The sequence below is a fragment of the Numenius arquata genome, chromosome 7 (genome assembly GCF_964106895.1).
Source record: "Numenius arquata chromosome 7, bNumArq3.hap1.1, whole genome shotgun sequence".
Taxonomy (NCBI): domain Eukaryota; kingdom Metazoa; phylum Chordata; class Aves; order Charadriiformes; family Scolopacidae; genus Numenius; species Numenius arquata.
The window spans coordinates 4,121,287-4,145,295 of NC_133582.1; the positions used below are offsets into that span (position 1 = coordinate 4,121,287).

Below are 24,009 nucleotides of genomic sequence, written 5' to 3' on the forward strand. Positions count from 1 at the left end.
TTAGATGCCTTTACAACTCTTCATGAAACTGTAACCTTAATTTAAAAATCATCAAAATGAGATATTATATTGCAGAATATAAAACGCACAGTGACAAATATCCTATCACAAACAAAAGGGCCTTCTATCTCAACAGGAGGTTTCCCTACATCCAAATGCTACGTTCAGTATCCGAGAATTACCTTGTACCATGTAAAATGTGAAAGGTTGATAAACAGGCAATCAGAAAGCCCAAATCCATAATTCAAAACAGTGGCAAGAGAGATCAAATACAAAAGTTAAAATTTTTAACTAGTACGAAAGGTTCCAAAAACCCCAGGAGCCATCTGCCCAGACCCACTGAAGGTCAGATGCTTACAAAAGAGAAGATCCATCTCGTTTGAAACGGCACTTAATTGTAAAATACTTTTCCTAAAAATATAAGGTTCAATTTTTATAATTTAATTAAATGGTCTGATTTTACATCAGATTTTTCATTTCCAAGCCCTTAGAAACACTCGCACCTCCTAATTACTGAAAGAAAACACGAGGGATTTGAACATAAAGTATCTCATGAAATACATTCCATTTAATTTTCCTGCTACAGCTTCCTAGGAGAAGGCAGTAGGGGAATGGTAAAGTGAGGTCCCAAGAAAGGGACAGATGAGCAAAAATTACTTTACAGAGAAAGAATAGAGATTTGGGTGCTGAAGAATGAGGTTAAGAAATCAGATCAATTGTACAGGAGAATTAATTCTCCTGCTAGGGAATGAGGATCTTTTTCAACTTGTTTTTTAATTTGGTGTCGCAAGTAAGTTTCCTTCTAACAATGACAGAAGTTTTCCACCGCTGGTGGAAATGACCTTAAAATTTCAGAGGTGCTGTCACTTCATTTTTCCTTTTATATTAGTGATTAATAGTAACTTTAGCTTTGGGGGTAAAGAGATACAGAGGAAAGATCCTTCGTATTTCTCTCTCTGATTTCAGTTCTATGTTTATCAAATTCTCTTCATTTTTAAGGTGCGCTGGACTGTCTGAAGAGCAGCTTTGCTCCACATGGCTAAACATAGAAAAGTTTTTGCCTTTAATAAGGGCTTAAATAAATAATCCCAAATCCCAGCGGGCCTTGTTAAAGCAACATCATAAAATTTTTTGCACTTCCTTATGAGTTTGGAAAAAGAATATATTGTCTGTATCAGTCTGAGCTCATGCTGACTAATGTGGCCCTAGGGAAGGGACTGTTGAAATGTATGCGTCTAGCCATTAGAAATTGATTTATGGATGCAATAATGATAAATCAGAATAGGTTTATTATTAAGCAATGATTACTTTTTAAAAAAAATTAGTACTTACAGCTGAAAACAGAAGACATGCAGAACTGATGCTTAAATGCTGTAAAGCTGGTGTGACCTGTTGGTTCTGTGCACTGCGAGCACACCGGGAGGTACTCGCATCACTCGGTTTTAGGTACTCAGTGATGTGATTGATGAGCAGGGATGAGAGAGCTGATGAAGATACTGGTCCCAGCTGTTGACCCTGCCTGGACATCTGAACTGCTCATCACTCATTTCCTAAACTGTCACAGTTCACAGTGCGGTGTCTTTAAGCAATCCGAAATTGGCAGCAATTTACCTTCAACCATATGCTCTAAACTGCAGCGGTTGAGGACTTGACTGTCAAGTGGCTCAGACGTCTGCGCTGCAAAAGCAGGGCGAGCAGTTGGTACAGCAACCTCAGCTAAGACCCTGACTGAAAGGTAAATTTGGCTTAAGGGAGACAATCTGACCAAGTTCCTCATCTAGGCAGCACAGGGAGAGCAGCAGAGAGGTGGTTTGCCCCACAGGCAGGCAGCAAACCCAGTAAGCAATGTGGTGTCCCCTTGCCTTGTTAGTAGTGGTCACACCACAGTCCCCAGTAAAGGCTCTAACCACAAAGCAAGCGAGCACGGCATTAGGCACTCTGTAGAAAACACGGCCCCTAATCACTTAGCTGATGCTCAGAGGGCTGGAGTCCCTCTCCTGCGAGGACAGGATGAGAGAGTTGTGGTTGTTCAGCCTGGAGAAGAGAAGGCTCCGGGGAGACCTTAGAGCCCCTTCCAGTCCCTAACGGGGCTACAGGAGAGAAGGGGAAGGACTCTTTATGACGGAGTGGAACAATAGGATGAGGGGTAACGATTTTAAACTGAAAGAGGGGAAATTTAGATTAGATATTAGGAAGAAATTCTCTCCTGTGAGGGTGGTGAGACACTGGAACAGGTTGCCCAGAGAAGCTGTGGATACCCCGTCCCTGGAGGGGTTCAAGACCAGGCTGGATGGGGCTTTGAGCAACCTGGTCTGGTGGGAGGTGTCCCTGCCCAGGGCAGGGGGGTTGGAATGAGATGATCTTTAAGGTCCCTTCCAACCCAAACCATTCCATGATTCTATGATTCTGTGAGCTCATGGCTCACCTATTGCTTATTAGGACAGAGCTGCCTGTTGAAACTCCTAGGCAAATGATGTGAGCTGTACTCATGTTAGATGCCAGCATCTTCCCCACCAGGTCTCTCCAACTGCCCACCTCCCCACTGCTCATCCCCACCACTGTCAGATCAACCAGCAGCCTCAACACCGGCACCTAATACCAGAGGGATGGTGTCTCTGATACCCTGTCCTAACAGTATTGAAACAGGCATGCATTCAGGGCCCTGGACTAGCAACTAATATTAACGCTTATTTTCTCAGCATAATCAACCAGGAAAGCGGTGAAGAAAAATTCTTTTAAAAAGAAATCAAATGATACTGAAGTTGAGTGACACGATGGTCTGTATGATCCGTGATGGCATAGCACTGCTCTTGCCCTCCAGCTAAAGCCCTAGGTTCCCTGGCCACAGCATAAAGCACTTCCCTGGATGTTCTCATACAGGTTATTCCCACCAGCTGTGCCACATGAAGATTTGCATATGCTCCATAAACCTTAATTTCCTTTTTAAGACCCATTACACCAAGCAGGAGGCCATTTCTGAAGTTGAAATGGATTTTCAGAACAATATAAAGATGAAAATGTTTTCTGGCCTCTGATTTTTAAACCTTTGGGTAAAACTAAATCACTTCCACAGTGCTGTTGATATTCCATATAGAAGTATTCGCAAATACCAGGCACTCCAGAACACTATGCCTGAATCCAAAGGGAGAAGTTATCCTGCTGCACAAATAAAAGCTGTAATCACTGTTCACGAAAAGCTCTCAGCTTGCTGCTTTTTTTTTTTTTCTGATGTACTGACTTCAGAAGAGAAGGAAGTTCAGTATTTCAAGAGGTAATTACAGGAACCTGCAGCAGAGTAAGGAACACCACAAATCACAGAATTGGTTGATCCTGAGAATTTGCTGACAGCAAAATTCATTACTTCCACTCATTCAAACCAAACCGTTGCCAAACAAAAGCCTAATTACTAAAATTAGAACTCCACATATGTCATATATTCCCTTTCCCACTGAAACCCTAATTTTCTTGGATCAGTTTGTATTTCCCATCATTTTCCTCTTCACTGATACGATTGTGGCAAAATTTGTACAGATGCTCACTCTATGCAGATATGACACAACACTGACACTAAAACATCAGGTGTGGCTACAAAGTCAAATTTAACAAGCAATTAAACCCTAAATAAACAAACAAACCCAGCAGTCAAGAACACAGCTTCCTTTCCTAAAAATAACCTTAATGTTCAATCAAAAACAAACTGGCATAGCAACGTTTCTGACATAGGTCACAAATGCCCAAACTACCTGATTTTACTACATCCCACAGTCCACTTTGAAAACTCACAGCAGACTAATTGCCAGTCTGGAAGGATCAACTTTCCACTCGCCCCTTTTCCCTGTCCTCAGCCAGTACGTTGGAACAGGTCCACAGGAAGCCATGAAGATGATCAGAGGGATGAAGCACCTCTGGTATGAGGACAGGCTGAGAAAGTTGAGGTGGTCAGCCTGGAGAAGAGAAGGCTCCGGGGAGACCTTAGAGCCCCTTCCAGTCCCTAAAGGGGCTCCAGGAGAGATGGGGAGGGACTCTTGATCAGGGAGTGGAGCCACAGGACAAGGGGTAACAGTTTTAAACTGAAAAAGAGGAGATTTAGATTAGATCTTAGGAGGGAATTCTTTCCTGTGAGGGTGGTGAGACCCTGGCCCAGGTTGGCCAGGGAAGCTGTGGATGCCTCATCCCTGGAGGGGTTCAAGGCCAGACTGGACAGGGCTTTGAGCAACCTGGTCCGGTGGGAGATGTCCCTGCCCAGGGCAGGGTGGTGGAACTGGATGATCTTTAAGGACCCTTCCAACCCAAACCATTCTATGATTCTATGTGTCCTCACACATCTGTTAGGTTTCCTCTGTTCATGGAAATACTCTTCCAGAAATGACCCCTCCATCCATCACAAAACTGTCCCTACTTTTAACACCTACTCTCCTCAGAGCTGATTCCCAATTATTCTAGAGCTCTCCCTTTCCGTTATGGCAGAGATTTAACAGTGTGTGTATAATCCATGCTTATGTTGCTGGAACCTTCTGCAGAACTTACACAGGTGTCCAGAATCCTGCTGTCCTGCCACAGTCTGGCAGCTGAGTTCTGGACATGAGCGAGAGCAGAAGACACACACAAAAAAAAAAAAAAAAAAAAAAAAAAAGAGAGAAGGGATTTAGATGGAAGGCTAAATCCAGGTTTAGCCAAGTTAAGTCAATGCTGGTGCAGGAATTGATGCTACAGACAGACCAAAATGGAGCTTTGACGGAAGGAAGCAAAGTAGGCATGGAAAGACTGAGTCACAGACACCAGCTCAGTGAGAAGAGAAGCCCTTGAGTAGATGACCTCATCCGAACAGGAGATGCAACAGCTGCAAGTCAGACAGCCGCAGATAAAATACTATAAATCCTTTGCAAATAAAGTTAATTAGAATGGACTTCAAGTGGAGAACACACCATAGCTAAAGAAATAATGCAACACAATAATTACTGAATTGTTGCAGAGCAGCCCAATCAAGACCATAGGTACTGGTGTGGCCCTCCATGCAGATGTGAACTCATCACTGAAGGGGTTCCAGAGAGCAAAAGAGATATGGTGAAGGTGAACATGGAAGTCTTTTGGCAGGTCAGTGACAAAGCTGGAAAACTGAACTAGAAGGCATTTCCCACCCAAAAAGCTCATCTCCCTGCAAGAACAGGCACTGTGTGGAAGCATTTCTTTTTGCAATTTCGTCATGCTTCATCTTAAAAGCAATTCTGTTTCTTGACAACATTATTCCTACTAGAAGGCTCTGCAGGAACCTCGCTGCTCTGATATTAGAAAGCTTCCAATCTCCGGTCTAAACTTTTTCATGATCAGCCACATCTGTATGTTCTCTCCAATTTCTGCTGAAGGTAATCAATGAACATTACAGTTACCTGGTACCCACTGCTACGCTATGTTCTTGAAGCAATTTGCTAAGTTAGACGTGCATCAGACATAAATCGGTGATGCAAGAGACTCACCTGGACAACTGTGTTAAATTCAATGGTCCTACACGTAAAGGAGAGCTGCAGAGGTGCTAAAAGTATCTGCAGAATTGCCGTGTTGGGGGGCAAAAAGCAGCTTTTCTCAGTAACTGATTTCTTCTTGCAGTAGCCAGGGACAGTTTCATCAGTTTCAGAAAAACAAAATATAGTTTTCAATAAAATCTCTCAACTCAGACGAGAGCTTTTATTTCTTAATCATCGTGACATGCTTGAAAAATTAGAGGCCTTAATAATATTAATGACATGCAGCCACTTCTGTTTGAAATACAACAGCTGAAGAGCAGTTTGCAGCAATAATATGCAAACAGCTGAAAACAGGAAGCAGAGAATATCAACAGACAATTTTTTTTAGGTATGAGTACAACCAGTAAAGTTCACATTTGGTTAACGATATTAGATTCAAAATGCACTGAATCATTAAATATGTGATGGCTCTTCTTAGAGCCCCTTTAAGTCCCTTTTTCAGAAGATGATTCTTTGCATTACCAGCATTAATTCCAGCCTGTCAAAATTATGCTGGATTCTTTTTTTTTTTCCCCAATTGAAAAAATATTCCTCAACTTCCAGAGGAATCTCCCCCCTTCTGCCTCAAACATTCATACCCACATAGGCATCACTTATTATGCCTATTAGCTATACAAATTACTTCATTTATAGCTTAAGGCCAGTATTCAGAGGAGCCAGCATGAGAATTGCTTGTCCTGTTTATCCTCGATGCTACAGCGTTCAAAATAAGAAACCAACAGCAATATCTTATTGTTGCCACACACAAATGGAAATATCCTCAACAACTTCACAAATTAGCCTTCTTTGGTCTCAAGTCATATGCTCCCAATTTGCTTTAAGCCTTACTGATTTAAAAACTAAAATTAGCAGCCTAAATCATTTTGTTAATCTAAGTATTGTTAGTATCCGCAGCCTGTCATGGAGAAATACAATAGAAACAACAAATGCTAATTAATTTAAAACAGCCCAAGATCCTACAATTCAGTAAATCAAGTTTTGAGGTTTAAGCAGTTCTTGTCAGCCGTCTGTCCAACACGCTTTTATAAGTTGGGGGTTTTTTAACTCCTGGGTCATTATGGGATTCCTGCCTGCTCAAATGGATCCTCTCATTTAAAAGGCATTATAGGAGTGGAGTACGCCGAGTTCCCAAGTGAACCCACCAGCCTTTATAAGTCTATGAGAAACAAACTGTAAGGCTCTAAGTGGAAAGCTGCTATAATTTGACCTACGATTATAAAATTATCCTCAATGGATCATCACTGCCATATCTAGACTATCTGGCTTTCAAAAAAGCAGTGTTCCAAGAAAAGCAAAATGAATACACTAGAGATACATACACATCAAGTAAGACTTTAATAGATGTGACATTGCTGTCCCTCCAGCAAACCAGCCAGGAAATCTAGCTTCTAAATGTAATGAGCAAGAACACCGCATGCCGCAACCACAGCGTAAAGTCTGGCTTTTCTTACGTTCTTATCATCCTATAGAAGTGGAATTAACTACCTGGCAATGCAGTTGTTTCAGCCTATACACTTCAAATCAGTTTTGGATAGTCTTGCTGCTTTTAATTCACAATTTTTTCCCATTCAACTTGGCATCTGTCTCATTGCCAATCCTGAGATTCCCAAAAGAGCTGAGCTACAGCAATGTGAACCAGAGAGACATGAGAACCACCAAGATTATGCTTACCCGGATTACAGTGTTCCAAAAATAAATATGAAGAACAATATGGAAAAAACCATACAAGCCTGAATTGTATTTTTTGTCCTACCATATTACAGAATCCCAAATCCTGATTCAAAAGCATGTTAAATGTTTTAGGAGCTCTTAATAGCATATTTATCTATTTTTTTCTAAAAAACTAGTGCATAAGAAGTAGCCGTGCAATAGCACTTACAGTCAATTTCTTATTTTTACATTGCCAATTACCATGTATTTAATTACTATAGTATTTAATACCTCTATTGCAGAGTACAACAGCAGCACCCTGCAGGATGAGTAGTGACACATCAGCATCTTTCACACTACACAAGAAGAAAGTCAGGCTGTTGGTCCCATTATTAACAAAAGGCTGCGTGATCTGGGATTCAAATCCACTTAAAAAAAAAAAACACCAACGAAAAAACCCAGTCAGAACCCTACCTCTTCTGACTTCAATGCTACATTTCAAAAGATGAGCAAAAAAGGCAATCTAAGCAACAAGCTCAGCTGGAATGATAACTCCAGCAAAAGTTTTGAGCAAAATACAAGAGACCTTATTTGGTAGGAAAAGGTTTATTCCAACATTTTTCTCTACTTCAGTTAATACTTCTAAGATTATTTAAAATCGGAAAGATTAGATACTAAAAATATTACAGCTCCCAAGAGCTGGAAAGATATAATAGACCTGTATTTAGGAACAAGACTGAAGTTCTTAAGTAACAACCACAAAAGGATATCACACGTGGCAGGTCTGGTTCCAATAAACAAGAAAGTCAGGATATTTCTCCTGAAAGTTACACTTAGAAGTTGCGTACATCTTTTCCTAGAGGTGGGAAAGGATGTTACCAGTACTGAAGAACAGTGCTTTCTTCTGGAGAATGATCTCTAGGTAAAAGTAATAGTTCTCAGATGGAGCTTTCATCTTTTCCTCCAAGCTTCAGCCCAAACATTCAAAGTTCAGAAGGTCCCTAGCTTCCACATGTCTATCAAACTCTGAAAAGTATTTTTTTCCCCTCCTGTCCCAAAACTCTGACTGGCATCAGACTGAGTCTTTCAAAAAAGCTTTGCCAGACTGCTCTGTCAGCTCTTTTAAGGCAACCCACCTCACCTGTGGTGTCAGTTCTCTTAACTTCATACCATGAAAGAATTCAAGAAGGAACAGAAAAAAATTTAGCTGGAACAAAACAGATTCTTCACACTCTGTTTACAACCACACCCACTCATTTAATCATTCCAGATATAGCACTAGAAGTTTATTATACTACAGAAATCACCTTAAAGAGAGCACAGAACAGTGAAACGTTGGTCACTCCTCAGTAAATCGACTCTTGGTCTGTGTGCTCCCGTGTGGCTTCTACAGGCAAGAGTTACTGAAACACTAGGAAAAAGCTGTCTATTTCAGACATACAAAAAAATCAGTGAAATAGGACACAGTTCAGTGCTTTTATGAGAGGTGAATTACTCTAGAGTCATACACAGAATGAAAACCATTCTTGGGACAAATAAACAACATTCTGGAATACATCAGTAACAGCTTCATAAACAGCTCACTAAACATAGACTGTAATAAAAGCACTGAGACTCAAAACTTCCAGGTTTGCAGCCACAAACTCAATTTTCTAGCTTATTCTGTCCCTCCAAAGTTAATAAAATGAACAATTTCTGGAAGTCATTTTTTCAACTCTCGAATGATAAGCAGCAGATTCTTACACAGGAGAAGGCTTCTGCAAAAGCTGTAAACTATTCAGAGAGACTCTAGATGGATATGAGAAATAAAAAGCTATCAAGGACTTTTTGACAAAGCTTTGCCTAGCACATTACTGTAAAGGGGAAAAGTGTAATTTACCTCTAACTCTACTTTCACATATATTTTCTGAGATCAAGTTATGGTCGAATTGCCATGTAACCGTATTTTCAATTTTCTTCATACATTTTTACAACGCTTTCACTTCAGCAGCATTTACCATTATCACTCCCAGCAGTCAAGGTTGTTTGCATAAGGTGTTATTTGCCAAGAGCCTGTTACTTGAAAAGAAGACCTCTTCTGTCTGCGCGGCAGCTTTGTAGGTGGAGAAAAGGAGCCTTGCTGAGAGAAAAGTGGAGGGAACCAACATAATCACATACACATCATCGATAAATATCTAAGAACAGAGCAAAAAACACATGAGGCGTCCTTCTCTAATGGGACTCAGCTACACTCCTAACATACTGTTTCAGTAGGTGACAATTAGAAATGACAGCAAATAATTACAACTAATTTGTTATAGAAGGATTAGTCATAAAGCTGGAAACCTAACTGTAGACAGACCCACCCAGAACTTGTGTAATCACAGAACGATATGGGGTTAGAAGGAACCTCTGGAGATCATCTGGGTCCAGGTCACGAGCAGACCTCCTGCTGCCTGCTTCTGACACAGGAGGTATCCTTGATTACTCCCCCCCTTCACAGGGAGCAGACCATGGGCTCTGAAACCTTTGCATGATTCCAAGGGCAGGCGTGGGTACAGAAACAAGCAAGGTCAGTATTTTAATTATTATCAGAACGTGGGCACCTAGAACATTTGGAACTTGCACTTTCAAGAAATCAGGTACTTTGATCAGAACTCTTGAAATAATATTTGAGATCTTAATGCAAACACGTTGCATTCAATAAGTTGTACTGGTTTTGATATTTTTGCTTCCTCTCTGTTTACATTCCTGTTCAATACAGAAAGACTTCAGACTTACTGCACATCTCCAGGCAGTATTTGAAGCCAACTGATCAACAAGTTAGTGGAAACAGACTGAAGTGCTAACGTACTTTTTACTATTCTTTACTATAAATATGAAAATTGGAAAACAATACTAAACCAATAGTTATTTTGGTTTCTGAACCTGAAAAAGAATCCCCTGTTGTGTCTCTTCTCTTCTTTGCATTTGTCCAGGGACTGGACAGGGAAGATGTCAATTACTGTCAGAAGAGAATTAAAACCTCAGTTGTGCCTTCTCCTCACTGTAGAAGCCCAAAGATAAATACAAAGTCATCTTCAGAAACAAGTGATTTGTAACAAGTCTGTCTGGGGAAATGGAAAAAACTGAATATAATCTCACAGTAAAATTCTGCTGCTGAGAACCCCATTCAAGAAAAGCATTTATGAATGCCAGGTAAGTGATTAAGTAGATCTGGCTTTTATCTCAATAACATGTCAAAGTAACTGAATGTGTGTTAAGCTAATTAAATCTTCTCGGTGATAAAGAACTGAAACTTGAAAAGCAAAGCTGGAAGTCACACTTCTGTAAGACTTAAAGAGTGGTAAGCGAAGTGTCTTTCGTTTCAGAGCAAGTAGTGCTTCTTGCAGTGCTTCTTGCAGTATCTCCCTTTCTAAGAATAAGCAGTTTAAATTATAATACTTCAAAATGTATTTTGGATCACTAAATATCATTTAGATCACAGAGGTTTTCCAATGCTGACTTCTGAAGCTAATACATTAATAAAGGTATTTTTTTCTCTTACCTGAATAATATTTATTAACGTAGCACGACCTTTTCTCTAAATATTACAAATTCACATTCTCTCCCTACGTCAGAGTTTATTTCAGCTATTCAATAGTGGATCTGTTTGAAAAATAAAAAGGATACATTGGGCAACATTCAGGATAAACACTATGATGAATCACATATTCTTGTAAGGTGTGTAGTGTGTATTTCTCCTATGAAAATATTTAAATTCGTACGTGCATGTTTGTCTGTGGGAGACAACATTTCTGTTGTTCTTTTATGAGGTCTTGGGCTATAAATTAATTGTGCACTGACTGAGTCTGGAGGGAACGCCTTCTAAATTTAAAATACATCCGTACCTCTTTAAATCTGTCATCCCATTTCCAAGAGTTTAAAGGAAAAACAACAAAACCAAACCACTATTTAAGTCTGACCTATACAAAACCAATGCTTTCTTTTCTACTGCTGCTGAAACAAAAGCAGAAAATTATGCTAAAATCATAGTCCATCATCTGCAAACACTGGAGTCTCTGCTCGATCAATATCCTCTTATCTTTGCCCTCCAACGGATAAAGGCTTTAACGTGTTAGGCAGCGTATGTTTTTCATAATATATACTTCAAAGCTCGCTGAAATCAAATGTTTCCTTTGTGAGGGCTTCAGTAGTCTTGGACATGTCCAAGAAGAACATTTATATGGTATTGTACTCAACCACCTTCCTCGCCTTTTCTTTCCCCTTCTCTCAGGGCCCTACTCCTTTTTGAAATAATGCCACCCCTGGGCTGGAAGCAAGTTTCACACAGAGACTAATTTGATAACTCAATGAACTTCTGAATCATATCTAAAAAGGACTTTCCTTTTGAGAATATGCCATATGCTGAGAGTTTGCTATACTGATATAGCATTATTCATATTATTCTGCTTGCTAGGCTACAGGCACAAGTATCTTTTAACAGGGACACAGTTAGATGCATTGTCTGTGTATACAGAGATGATCATTATGTTAATTATTGCAACCCACCAGACAACACCTGTAGTACTGAGATAACTTGGCTTAAGCAGACAAATTCCAGTCCTGTGAACAGCTCTCTCTCTTGCAAAACAAAGCACAATTTTAAGGCACAAAAAGGTCAAGACTGAATCTGGAATATGTAGGTATGATTTGCTAAACTAGTAACTACCCACCTCTATCCTCTTGGTTCCAGCTGTACCAAAGAGACAACTCCTGTACCGTGGGAGTGCACTGAGGGTTACTCCCATAAGTAACTTGAGACCCGAGATCAGATTTTCACACAAAACACAGAAATTGAAGGTGAAGAGGGAGATCTGGCTAAACTTAAGCATCATTCGGGTGTCAGCCCATGCCCTTATCTCCCCACAATTTTTCCTCTTCCCTGAATTACAGCACCTGGAGCTACGGCTGCAGAGCAGCACGTTCGGAGACCTCTCTGGGATTCAGGGTTCCACCTCCTTCCAACAGAGCCAGAAAAACGACCAAGCTCTAGAAGTGCAGAGTGAGTCAACACAGGTAAAAAAAGGATACATGGAAAAAGTACGTTACTCTCCTGTATAAGGGAGACAACTTCTATCTGTATCATATACCTAAGTTATCTACATATGCCTCTAGGAACAACGTAACTCTTTGGTCTACATTTTAACTTTACAGTGCAAAAATTTAACGCCCAGATTCTCTCTGGCTGTAACTGAAACCAAATACTATTCCTCTGGCATTTTACTAAAAATTAAAAAAAAAAAAAACCACAAAAAACCAAAAACAAAAAACCCCACAAAAATTAAAATTGTAAGCAATTTCAAAGAGACACACCTCTAACATTAACGGACTGTCCAAAGAACCTCAAAGAAATATTGCTGCCCTGAAAAGTAAACCAAATCAATGATCAGAACCTGAGAAAAGGCAATACTTACTCCTTATTCCTGCTTTTAATGCATGGCTGGTAAAGGACTTTGACAGCATCCCAGGTTCCCACTGGTCCAGAGTTCGGCAGGAAAATATCTCCAAACAGTGTGAAAACACTGTGGGAGGAGGAACTTCCTAAAGACTCCACGAGCAATGTGTCAGAATTTAAAAGCCAGATCTATAAATGAAGAAATAATTTATTTTACTGTAGATTACATCAATTTCAATTTGTTGCTTTACTCTGATCCTAAAAGCCACATTCTTACAAAGTTTCTAACCAAGTGTTAACAGACATAAATTGACATTTTATTATTCAGCGCAGTCTGCACACACAGCCTCTAGTGGAGAAAAATGGGTTAATACAATAAACTGACGCCTGATTTATCACAGTCACTCTTAAAATCATTATTTCTGTGAAGCTGCCTCTTTTTGCGGCTGCAGCACATTCCCTTTGATAGTAACAAAGGAAAAAAAAAAAACCTAGTCCCAAGTCGTCTGTTTCAGTACCAAATGGATTATTGCTCTAGTTTCATAGTTTTTTTAGGAATTAGTTGAGCATGGGGTGTTGAATTACTGAGGGCTAAAGACAGGGAACTGAAAGACTGCCCACAGGAAGTGCCAAAAATCAGGATTTTTAGAAAAAGAGAGTGATAGTTATGGCTGTATGGAGCGAAGACATGCATGGAAAAAGACGGCAATTAATGCAGTCTAAAAGGAAGGCTGGGATTTACCAACGGCTGTAATGGGCCCTTACTTGGAAAACAAATCTTTATCAAATTTGAAAATGGGACTGGCATTCTTCAGCACGAGTTGCTCACAGCAATTCATGGGATACTTCCTGGGGAGACTTTTGAGAAATCTGAAGTTTTTGCATCACATTATGATCTTATTCGATCTTCATGTCATTGTGCAGCAGCGTTCCAACTTGGATTCAGGGCTTTCATGCTAAGCACTGTACAAAAAAGTCAGGCTTTTCCTTTACTCACAGCCTGAGGTAGTGAAGTGATTCGAGTTACCAATGAAAATCAATTTTTCCAAGTCCTGAGCCTATATGAAATGTTTATATATGAAATATTTATCATAGAAAATGGGATTTATGCAGTCCTGCTCACTAGAGAGTAATCTTCTGCTTCTCATGACCTAATCAGCTTCAAGTAAAGCAAGTTACACAATGTTAGGGAGCAGACATATGATATCCTCCGTGGAGGGAGAAAGCCACTGTTAACAGGACACACAGTATATGTCATAATTGAATGTGACAGTCACAATTTATCAGAGCCCAAGGCTCTGAACATTACAGTAGAAGCTCCATAAAGGAGGAACGAGATATATTGATACAGATGTCTTGGGCGGGGATGGGAGGAGGAGAATCACTTTAGCATATGCACAAAAATGACGGCAAGCAACTGCACTTGGCTTAGCAAGTGGCTGTTCATCAGTTTTGCTCTGGTAACTCACCGTACACATTCATAGCTTAAACTGCAAAAGATACCTCATTAGCTAGAACCATTACACATGTGCTTTAAACCAAGTTTTGAAAAGGTGTTCGAGAAAACGGGGAAAAAAAAAAAAAAAAAAAAAGAGAAGTGTCCTATACACACAGGCTACTGCCAACACACTGAGCTTCAACTAAACAGAGTTCATTCCTTTCAAAATCATTAACGCTGCCCTGTGAAGCAACCTCCTGGGATGCTCTTCAGAAGATGAATATCCTTTAAACTAGCCTAGGGAACAATGCAGCAATAGCTGTCTGCTCCTTTCAGAATCCTTCTGCAACTCGCTTTAGAGAAGGCAACCAAACCATCTCATTTGTGACATGGTCCAAACTGAAAAGTACTTCCTTCTACCACAAGCGTTGATATATGGCATCTGACAATAACATTCTACCACTTGTTCAGTTCATTCCATATAATTCATTCTACCACCAGTTCGTTCTATATAAACTACTAGACTTAAGCATCAGGTAACTTGGAAACACATAAGCAACAAGGAAAAAAAAAAAAAATCACAACAATTTTTTAATGACTCCTCAATTATTTTATACATAGTCACAATTATGGGTCTGCTCATAAGACCTTATTTTATCATCACAGAAGTTGTTCATTTATGTTATGGCTTATTTAAAAGCAACAGTTACACATTTTCCTCAGAATCTGGATGTTCGGAAATGATAGAACTTGGACAAGGTATATATAAAACAGTTTATTTCATTAGATTGTCTACCTCATAGTGCATCTATAAGTTTATCCAGGAATCTACAATCAGGTATTTCTTTAATTTGTATCTATTAATTACTCGTACAAACTGCAAAATTACAAATTATGTGCCTATATTTAGTTCATGAATAAAAGAAAACATCCCTGGTTACACCAAGTGAACAGTATTAAGATAACTCCAGATCCAAATTCCTATCCATCTTAAAAAGTTTGAGGAATTTAGCTGTCACTATTTAAATATCAAGCTTATCCAAGTTTAACAGCATTAGAACATTAAGTATAATAGGCAATTTTATTTTTGTTTGCACTTCACTTTGCAGTGCAATGTACTGACTATATTAGCAGTCTCTGCTGACTTCAGACAATATTTGTGAAAGATGCTGTACAATTTGATGAACTTCTGGTGATTAAAGATAAGAAGCACTGGAGCAAGAAGATGAGATATATATTATGAAGTCAAAACCTAAGCTTTGCATATTTTCTGAATACAAAACACTTATTTCTGTGCTACTTGTAGTGCATTTGTAGTACTTTCATTAGTGTATTAATAGAGAAAATTTCTGTATGTACATCTACTTAGATTATAAAACGGAGGGAAATTTTCTGCTTGAGCAGAATTCTTCAGAACTACTTCAACACAAGAATTTGAACTTGTTAATTTTCTTTAAACATATAATCATGCACAGCATGAATAATACATTTTAGGAGCTGGGATTCATAGGTTAAACTTTTTTTGCAGGATAAAGACAAAAAAAACCCAACAACTTACCAGAATATAGATTTTTCCATCATCTCCTTTTACAGTGAATCTAAACGTGCTTTTAGCAGAGGACAATTCCACCAGACACTGAGCAACCACACTCTGTAGGAATTGAGACCTGTTTAAGGATTAACCACGTATTGTAACACCTACATGGGCAAAGTCATTCATATTGAAGCAGTACGAGCATATGAGCACCTCCAGACAGTCAATTCCACTACATCCTACAATCACTTTTTATTGAGAAATGGGGCTTTGTCTTTCTCTCCCTCAAAGCCACAGGATTTTTTATTTTCTGCAACAGGCATTTTTAAATAGATCAGCAGTCTAAATTGCTCCACATCCTTTATTTTGACCAACATCAAATGTCAAGTGCTGAATAAAAGCTTTTCCCTATTATATTTTACACATACGAACACAAAGTTCAGAATGATGCACATTTCAAATATAATTCACAAAAGGAAAGAACTAATGCGTAGTAAATGAAACAAGACAACTAGATCAAGTTCTGTTTCATCTTAGTCTTAACTTCAAACCGAAGTACTTGAAAATTCAAAAATCTCACTTCCAATTAAACATTTCAAGCTTTACTTAATTTAACTTTACAAAATATAACCTTCCATTTTCATGATTAGTCTCCAGACATCATGCAAACTTAAATAGTTCAAAAGTAGTAAGTATTATATTTTAGCTTATCTCAAAATCATAGAATTGTCTGGGTTGGAAGGGACCTTTCAGATCATCTAGTCCAACCATCAACCTAACGCTGATAAAAAAAAAAACCATCACTAAACCATGTCTCTAAGCACTATGTCAGCCCGTCTTTTAAATACCTCCAGGGACGGTGCCTCAACCCCCTCCCTGGGCAGCCCATTCCAAGGCTTAATAACCCTTTCAGTGTCAAAATTTTTTCCTAATATCCAATCTGAACCTCCCCTGGTGCAACTTGAGGCCATTTCCTCTTGTCCTATCGCTTGTGACTTGGAAGAAGAGACCGACTCCCATCCCCCAAATATATCACCTGAATAGTGAGACACTGCAACATATTACACACAACCTCTCTCCTGCGTCACACACAAAGATAAGTAAACAAAATTGTACGAGTGAACTCAGATTCTGTTACTTTTACAATGCTTGTAAATGATTACATAAAATTTGACAGCACTTTGTTACTACATGTAATTATTCAAGAAATTAAAATGTTAGTGCGTTTCTAGCATCCTTTCTAAAACATAAACCTAAGCAAATTATCTGATTTTTTAATTTATTTTTATTTGTTACCTTGGTGTTGGGCTGAAACTTTCCTCGAATGGTCGAATAATCACCTCAGTAACATAGTATTTAACGATATCTGAAACAACAAAAACATTTTTCAAGTACAACAGAACAACCAACTTGTTAAGAGTAGACTGTAAGTCACCGTATCTCTATACTAATTAAACTTTTGTTCAGCACTCAATTAAGAGGTGCAGCAGATGGTCAAATTCTGCTTTCCTTTGTGGGAGGAGAAGCAACCAATAACAGAAAACATACACTGCCAGAAGAAAACTACTCTGAGCTAATTACATGATCAGCAATTTGTCATTCATATTGATCCTTGTTTAACGCCGGGAACAATCATCTTGAAACAAAGCAAGCAAGAGCTCAAGCCAAACCTGAAAGATGAATTGAAAGAACTTTCCTAAAGCCCTGAGATCAGCACAGCTTACATAAGTATTTTAGTACCCTCTGCTGCTCAGTAATGCTGCAGTGAATCACAAGAGACAGTTTTAATAACAGCACACCCAGGGGAATAATTTTCTTCTTTGCTCAAAGAGCAGAATAAAACTTCTTTCCAAAAATCGCTCTAACTCAACACTAATACTGCATACATTCCCAGTTTCAACGTAACTGTTCCCCAAAAGCCCCACTAAGACAGCCTTTCACACTAAATGGAAATGTTTTGAGGATAGAATTTAATTCCCATCAGTGTAGCCAGGTCAAAGATGATCATATTGAAGCTCTGGGCCTATGCCACAAAGACAGCCTAACCAGAGGGCCAGCAGAACTGGTCAAGCATATAGAGTAATAAATGAATTCCACTAAGCATTAGCATGTGAAGAACTGTAAAAATTCATCAGTTCCATAAATCTTAAGGGTGGAAGGGATTGTCTCATCTGATCTCTGTCCACACGCACCATTAAAAGTGGATGAAAGCAAGCATTTCAGAAAGACACTTGATCTATTTTAAAGATTCCAAAGGCTTGGTAATCCCACCCCTTCTCCAGCTAAATACTACACTTTTTAAATTATCCTCACTGTTAGGAAATTATATTTTACCTCTTAGTTTAATTTTAGTTTGCTCCACTCTATGCCTAGTCCTGGGAGACAAAAGGAAAAGAAGCCAGTTCAGTCACTCCAGCTCCCCAGCTGCTTCCTCGAGTAAAGAATTGGTTCTACTGCTGTAAAGGCACTGGAAATTAAGGCAATTTTTGCTCGCAGAGACATAGAAGGTGGGATTTCCAAAGCATACGAGTATATGGGGATAGAGCTGGGGGAAGGAATAGCTGACAGGGGAATTTCAAAGCCAAATCTGTCCTCCACAGCTACACCACTCTAATCCAACTTTATCTTCAAGGCACTGATATCTGCTCATGAGGAAGCACCAAAGCATGACAATGAAGTTTGCTCTCTTTTCACAGCGATGGTTCTGTCTACAGAGTGTCATACACCTCTGGTTGGGTTTTTTGTCTGCCTTGTTTTTTTGTCTACCCTGTACAGTTCCTACAGTACTGAAAAAACATCATCAAAACAATGGTCGTGCTATCCAACTTCAGCCATGGACAGAGTCCAGGCCAACTCCCTGCACATCAACATAGTATTTGCCTTTTCCCATATCCTGTCATCCCATCAACCGCTGCTTGCTACAACCGTCTGAAGGCTTAGATTAAGACATCCATTATTCACGATGATTTGTAAAGTCCTTTCCCAACCACTGTTTTCCCAAAGTCTTACAATCTGCACTGTGGGCTTTCAAACATCCTATCTGAAATTTGGTTTTATTAAAGTCTGTACTGTTCAGATCAACTGTACAGGACAATCTGAACCTTCTGTAACAGAAGAACTTCTGCCTTGTGTCCCTCATGATGTATTTCTTAAACAGGCTTTGCATTTTTGGAGAAGTCTTTATATCCTCCAGATCTCTTAACTGAGCCAGTCTCACACTGACTGAGGCAGTGGAGTAGAGGGAGGATGAAAGACTGAACCCTGCTATTAAGAGTCTTATTGTTGCTTCTCTCCTGTTAATAACTGCATTTTGAAAACCACCAGAGACTCATCTTTAGATTACTTCAGGTAAGCCCTGCTGATTCAATATAATGACAGCTTTTAAACCAATAATCTCATCATCGCGTGAAACAGAAACAAGGATGAAGAAAATCTCTGTCATAAGTCACTTTCAAGGTCTAACAGTAGAAGCAACAACCACATCTGTTCCAGAAGGGAATAAAGACAAATACACAGGAATCAGCCCTGCATCTTACTGGTAAACTCCTTTCCTCCGGAGTTTTTAACCTCCAGTGCTCAATGGCTGATGCAGTGAAGTCTAGTTTGGTTTGTGCATCCCATACCTGCTGATACTGTTTCTCCCAGCATCGTCTTGCAGCGCTTACAACTTACTCTGGTATTTTCCTTTGATTTCTGTAGGACAAAGAAATGTCATTTAAATGTCACTCGGTTATTTTGAAAGAGGAATGTATAATTTTAACACACTCTCCAGAGAATATAGTGAACGTTGTACTTGTTGCTGTCCTCTTTATGTTTACGTACACACAGATTTGCATTCGCTATTTCAGCTTTCTACACTTCGATTTGCTTGCATGTTTCATACTAGTTTTAAAATCTGGCAATATATGGTGATCACACAGCACAACCTGTAATAGCTAACAGGAAAACCTTGTAATATTGAGTGACTGGACAAGAAAATGACACGGTAAATTTGATCCTGATAAGGCCAAAATGCTGCACATGAGAAGCACTCCAAAATATATACATAAAATACTATGCTGCAATGTGACTACCATCACTCAGTAAAGTTGTAGCCACTGTTGACAGTCCAATGCTCAGCAGAGAGCAGAAAGCGGCTACAGAGTATTTTGAATTACTAGGAAACAGCTGGAGAACAAAACATGATATGATATTCCAGAAAAGAATGGTGGATTCTGTTCTTGAACAACCCTCCCTCTCCCTCAACTCAAGCAGAAACAGAAAAGGTATTGATGAAGAAGAATTGCCCCAGGTGCAAAATACTTTCCATATGTGGCAAGAAACCACAAGTAATGGGAGGAAGCATGAAAGATAGAAAACTGAGGAGTATCATTGAGATACATAAGATCAAAAATGTTTAGGAAAAGCTGAAGAGGAAAAAACACATTTATTCTCATAGCTCATGCTACGAAAATTATAACCTGGCTTGTATCAAAGCAAAGGAAAGTATTTGTCACACAATGCATAATATAGTTTGGTATTCACTACAGGAAAGTATTTTTTATATTAAAACCATACGTAAGTTCAAAAAGTCCTCAAAAATTCAGGAGAAGCAATGGTCATCAAGGGCTTATTAAAAACAAAAAATGTGGATAAAAACATCTAGTTCAAGAAGTCTCTACACTGGCCAAAACATCACTCAATATTTGCCTTACTCTTATGCATCCATTACCGCCCACTGCAAAAGATCTCCTTTCTGGATGACCTTGTGATCTAGTAACACCTCTACTAATTCCAGTGTTAATATTTAAATTCTACTTAAAGAATTGAAAAAGACAGAATCATAGAATTGTCTAGGTTGGAAGGGACCTTTCAGATCATCAAGTCCAACCATCAGCCTAACTCTGATAAAAAACCATCACTAAACCACCTCACTAAGCACTATGTCAGCCCGTCTTTTAAATATCTCCAGGGATGGTGCCTCAACCACTTCCCTGGGCAGCCCGTTCCAAGGCTTGATAACCCTTTCAGTGTAAAAGTTTTTCCTAATATCCAATCTGAACCTCCCCTGGCACAACTTGAGGCCATTTCCTCTTGTCCCATTGCCTGTGACTTGGGAGAAGAGACCGACCCCCCCTGGCTACACCCTCCTTTCAGGGAGTTGTAGAAGTGGTAAGTTTGGGGAGCATAGTTTTTATTCATCACCACTACCATATTCCTTAGCATTCCAATTTTCAAAGTATGATTAGAGATAATTCTGTTGGACTGATGGCCAGAACAAAAAGTGGTGCTCTGTGGCCTATCAGAGCACCACACAAAATCTACCACATGAAGCAAAGAAATTATAGACAAGTCAAATAGGCTCTTTGGGACAATTTTTTCAGTTACTCTATGGAAAAGTGTAAGCACTCCCTGCTGCAATGACAGGGAAGGGGTAAACAAGGGAGATAGAAGAGTTATACACACCAGGCTGTATCATTAAGTAGATTGTGCTTAGTCTCACAATCTAAATCTCACAATCACTAAAACACAGCCAAACACCAGACCATACATTCAGAACAACAACAACAAAGCCAGTGATAAAATAAAGGAATACATAGCGGAAGACAGCAAAAAAAAAAATCAAAAGAATTTAGATGATGGTCGCAAACCAAACCAGCGTTACTAATGAGATGCTACAAAAGAAGGGGCAAATACGATCTCTGAATGCATGAACAACTGAATAGTTGATACAGATAAACAGAGAAATATAACATCTTCAGAATTAGTGAGATGATTACTGCGGAAATGGATCTATCAAGTATGTTAAAAATTTGGAAACCCGTTTGGAAAACTGCTACAAAAATAATTTCTAGAAAATAAATACATCTGCGAGATAAAAGAGAGATACAGAGTTGCAATTCTTAGTGTGCTTAATTTAATAAGAAGAGAGCAGGGTCAGGATGACTAACCAGTGAAGCAGCTTACCAAGGAATGTGATAAAGCTCCCATCATTTGAAGTATTAAATCAATACTGGATGTCTTTCTCAAAGCTGTAGCTCAGGCAGAACTGATGGATTTGATGCTGGAAAGACCTAAGACAGCTCTCTGATCCGTACCATGCAAATAATAAAATAAACAGAAAGGACCGCTCTAGCTCCATAAAAACCAGAAAGCATCCCACATGGAATCTGAACTTACGATCACAAAGTCCTGCGTCTTCCTCACAAATCAGGAACCAAATTAAAAGCCCCAGGGAGAGCCCGACAGCTTCTGTTAAGCCCGACAGCTATGTTGGAAGTACAGCCCCCTTTTTATGGAGATTAGAAAAAACACATGGATTGTATACACGCAGTTATCTCATTTCCCAGTTCCTACCTTGCGGCGTCTCTCAAACACAGACAGTAAAATTACTTGCTTCACGTGAAGAGCAGGGATAAGTAGACAGGGTTTTGTGAAAACCAGTATTTGGGGTTGGTACAAATTTTGCACGGTACAAGTATATAATAGACGGTACTTCCTTGAAAGCTACAACTTGAACGTTTTTTTTCTGACTACAGGTCCAGGTGCCAGCTGAGAATTGTGCAGTGTGGTACCTAAAAAACACTGCTAACTTGTATCATGCTTCAACGGGAAAAGCGATAGTTTTAGCTAGACTAATTAAATCAATATATCTATTTGACAACTTGCAGCTGCTGGCAAGCTGCAGATGGAGGTGGATCACCAGCCCAATATTTTCTGTTTCTATTCCTAAGGATCCCTGATACGGTGTCAGGGAAACTATTTTCCCCAAGAGATACTATTAGGATGCTGCAAGACCATGTGACATTTAAAAAACTATGTTATGCCGGAAGACTAATGGATGTGAGAAATATGTTTGCAATGGACGGATGCTGTCTTGGTCCCACTGGAGGCTGGAAAAGATTGTTTAAGCATCTCTGGTACATTCCTGCTACTATTTCGGTCATAGGCAAACACTTTCCAAAGAACTGCAATGCAATTAAAAAAGAACTTTCATACTGGGGCAGGCTGTAACAATATTCTCTGAAATGAGAACATTTATGCCAATAGCAATCTATCTTGCCTGTAACTTTCTATTACTCATATTATGGAAAAATATTCTCTTTCAGTGTGAGGGTTTTTTTCTTATTAGTCCAGTTTCTGCTGGATCTTACAGTTTGCTCATTTGCTTGGCAACTGAGTGACGCTGGAAATAAGCAAACACAGAAATGAGAATTTATTGCAAGTGTGAAAGATGTAAAAAGAGGGATTTGACACAAACAAGAAAAGAATTCTCAACTTCAATGCAAGTTTCAGGAAGCAAACAGGAAAATTCATCACACTAAACTATTATTGTACGCCTCTGACAGAAAATAGCCTCCTCCCTCATTCAAAAGTTCTGCTGGTGTCCTGGTTTGACCCACATCTCAGTACCATCTTTGTCCCACATCCTTTTATCGTGTTTCTGCCTCAAAACCAAACCTTTTCTGGCAAACATTATCTTTGATTGATTGAAGAAGTGTGTTGGGCAGACTGCTCCCCTGTCTTTGGGATGCAATTCGACCTCCATGCGCCCTGCCTCTTCCCGTCTTTGTTCCCATTGTTCTAAGATCTCTTTTGAGACTACTGAAATGGGAGATAATTCATTTTGGGGACCTCTGGAAGGAAGGACTGTTCTCTTGGAAATTCAGAATCTTCTGCTCATCCTCCTTCTTAAGGATACTTAGAAGAAATAACTCCAGTTGCCACAGAGTTAATCCACATTAATTCGTTTCTCCCACGCTGATATCCTTTCAGGGTATCAGTTCTTATTTTCCCTTCCCCATATTCTGCTTTTCAAAGAATAATGGAGCCACAAAGGGACCACAGCTGCAAGACTTGCAGATACGGACCATAGGACAGAAGTGTTTCCCAAGCAGACAGGATGCACTGCACCAGGAACTGTTGAACTGCGAGAATTCTAGTGATTTAACTGGGGATAATACAAATCCCTAGCGATGATAAGCAGCAGCAGAGAGGAATCAGGGCCTCTGGTGTTACTTCTCAACAGATTTAAAAGTTTCATGTTGGGACTCTGTACACAGCAAGCCATCAGCTGTCGCAGACACAAGTTGCCAAGGCAGCAACGGTTCCCATAATCATAGAAGGATTTCAGTAGTGAGGTTTAATACATGGTACTGGAAGAAGAGGTGGTATCTGCAGGCCCAACCCTTCTCAGCACAAATACAGAAAAGCAGCAGATTAACAGAAGAGGCTGTATGGAAATGTAGGCTTTGGTGAACTAAGTTTGTGGATGTTCTTCTGGTAGGAGAAAAGATTATTAACTTGAACATTTTTATACAAGTGCTAGACTTCCAAGATGAGTAAAGCACTGAATTTTCTCTCTTCATGGGTTTTATCCCACCATTTAAACATCAGTATCCCTACAAATTGTTTTGTTTTGTTTTTTTCCAGGACAGCAACAAATTTTGATGTTTCTAAGCCAAATGAT

The 24,009-nt window shown here is 39.4% G+C and overlaps 1 protein-coding gene across 2 annotated transcripts in view; it reads right to left on the minus strand.

Moving 5' to 3' along the window:
- The window catches only part of UBE3D (ubiquitin protein ligase E3D), a 73,823-nt gene that overhangs the window by 43,001 nt on the left and 6,813 nt on the right, over positions 1–24,009 (minus strand). For both annotated transcript variants that reach the window (XM_074150680.1, XM_074150681.1), the window contains exons 5-8: positions 19,184–19,253; positions 16,857–16,926; positions 15,585–15,693; positions 12,608–12,777 (exon numbers count right to left, since the gene is read on the minus strand). In XM_074150680.1, coding sequence (XP_074006781.1) covers positions 12,608–12,777; positions 15,585–15,693; positions 16,857–16,926; positions 19,184–19,253 — 419 coding nt within the window. The remainder of the gene's footprint in view (positions 1–12,607; positions 12,778–15,584; positions 15,694–16,856; positions 16,927–19,183; positions 19,254–24,009) is intronic.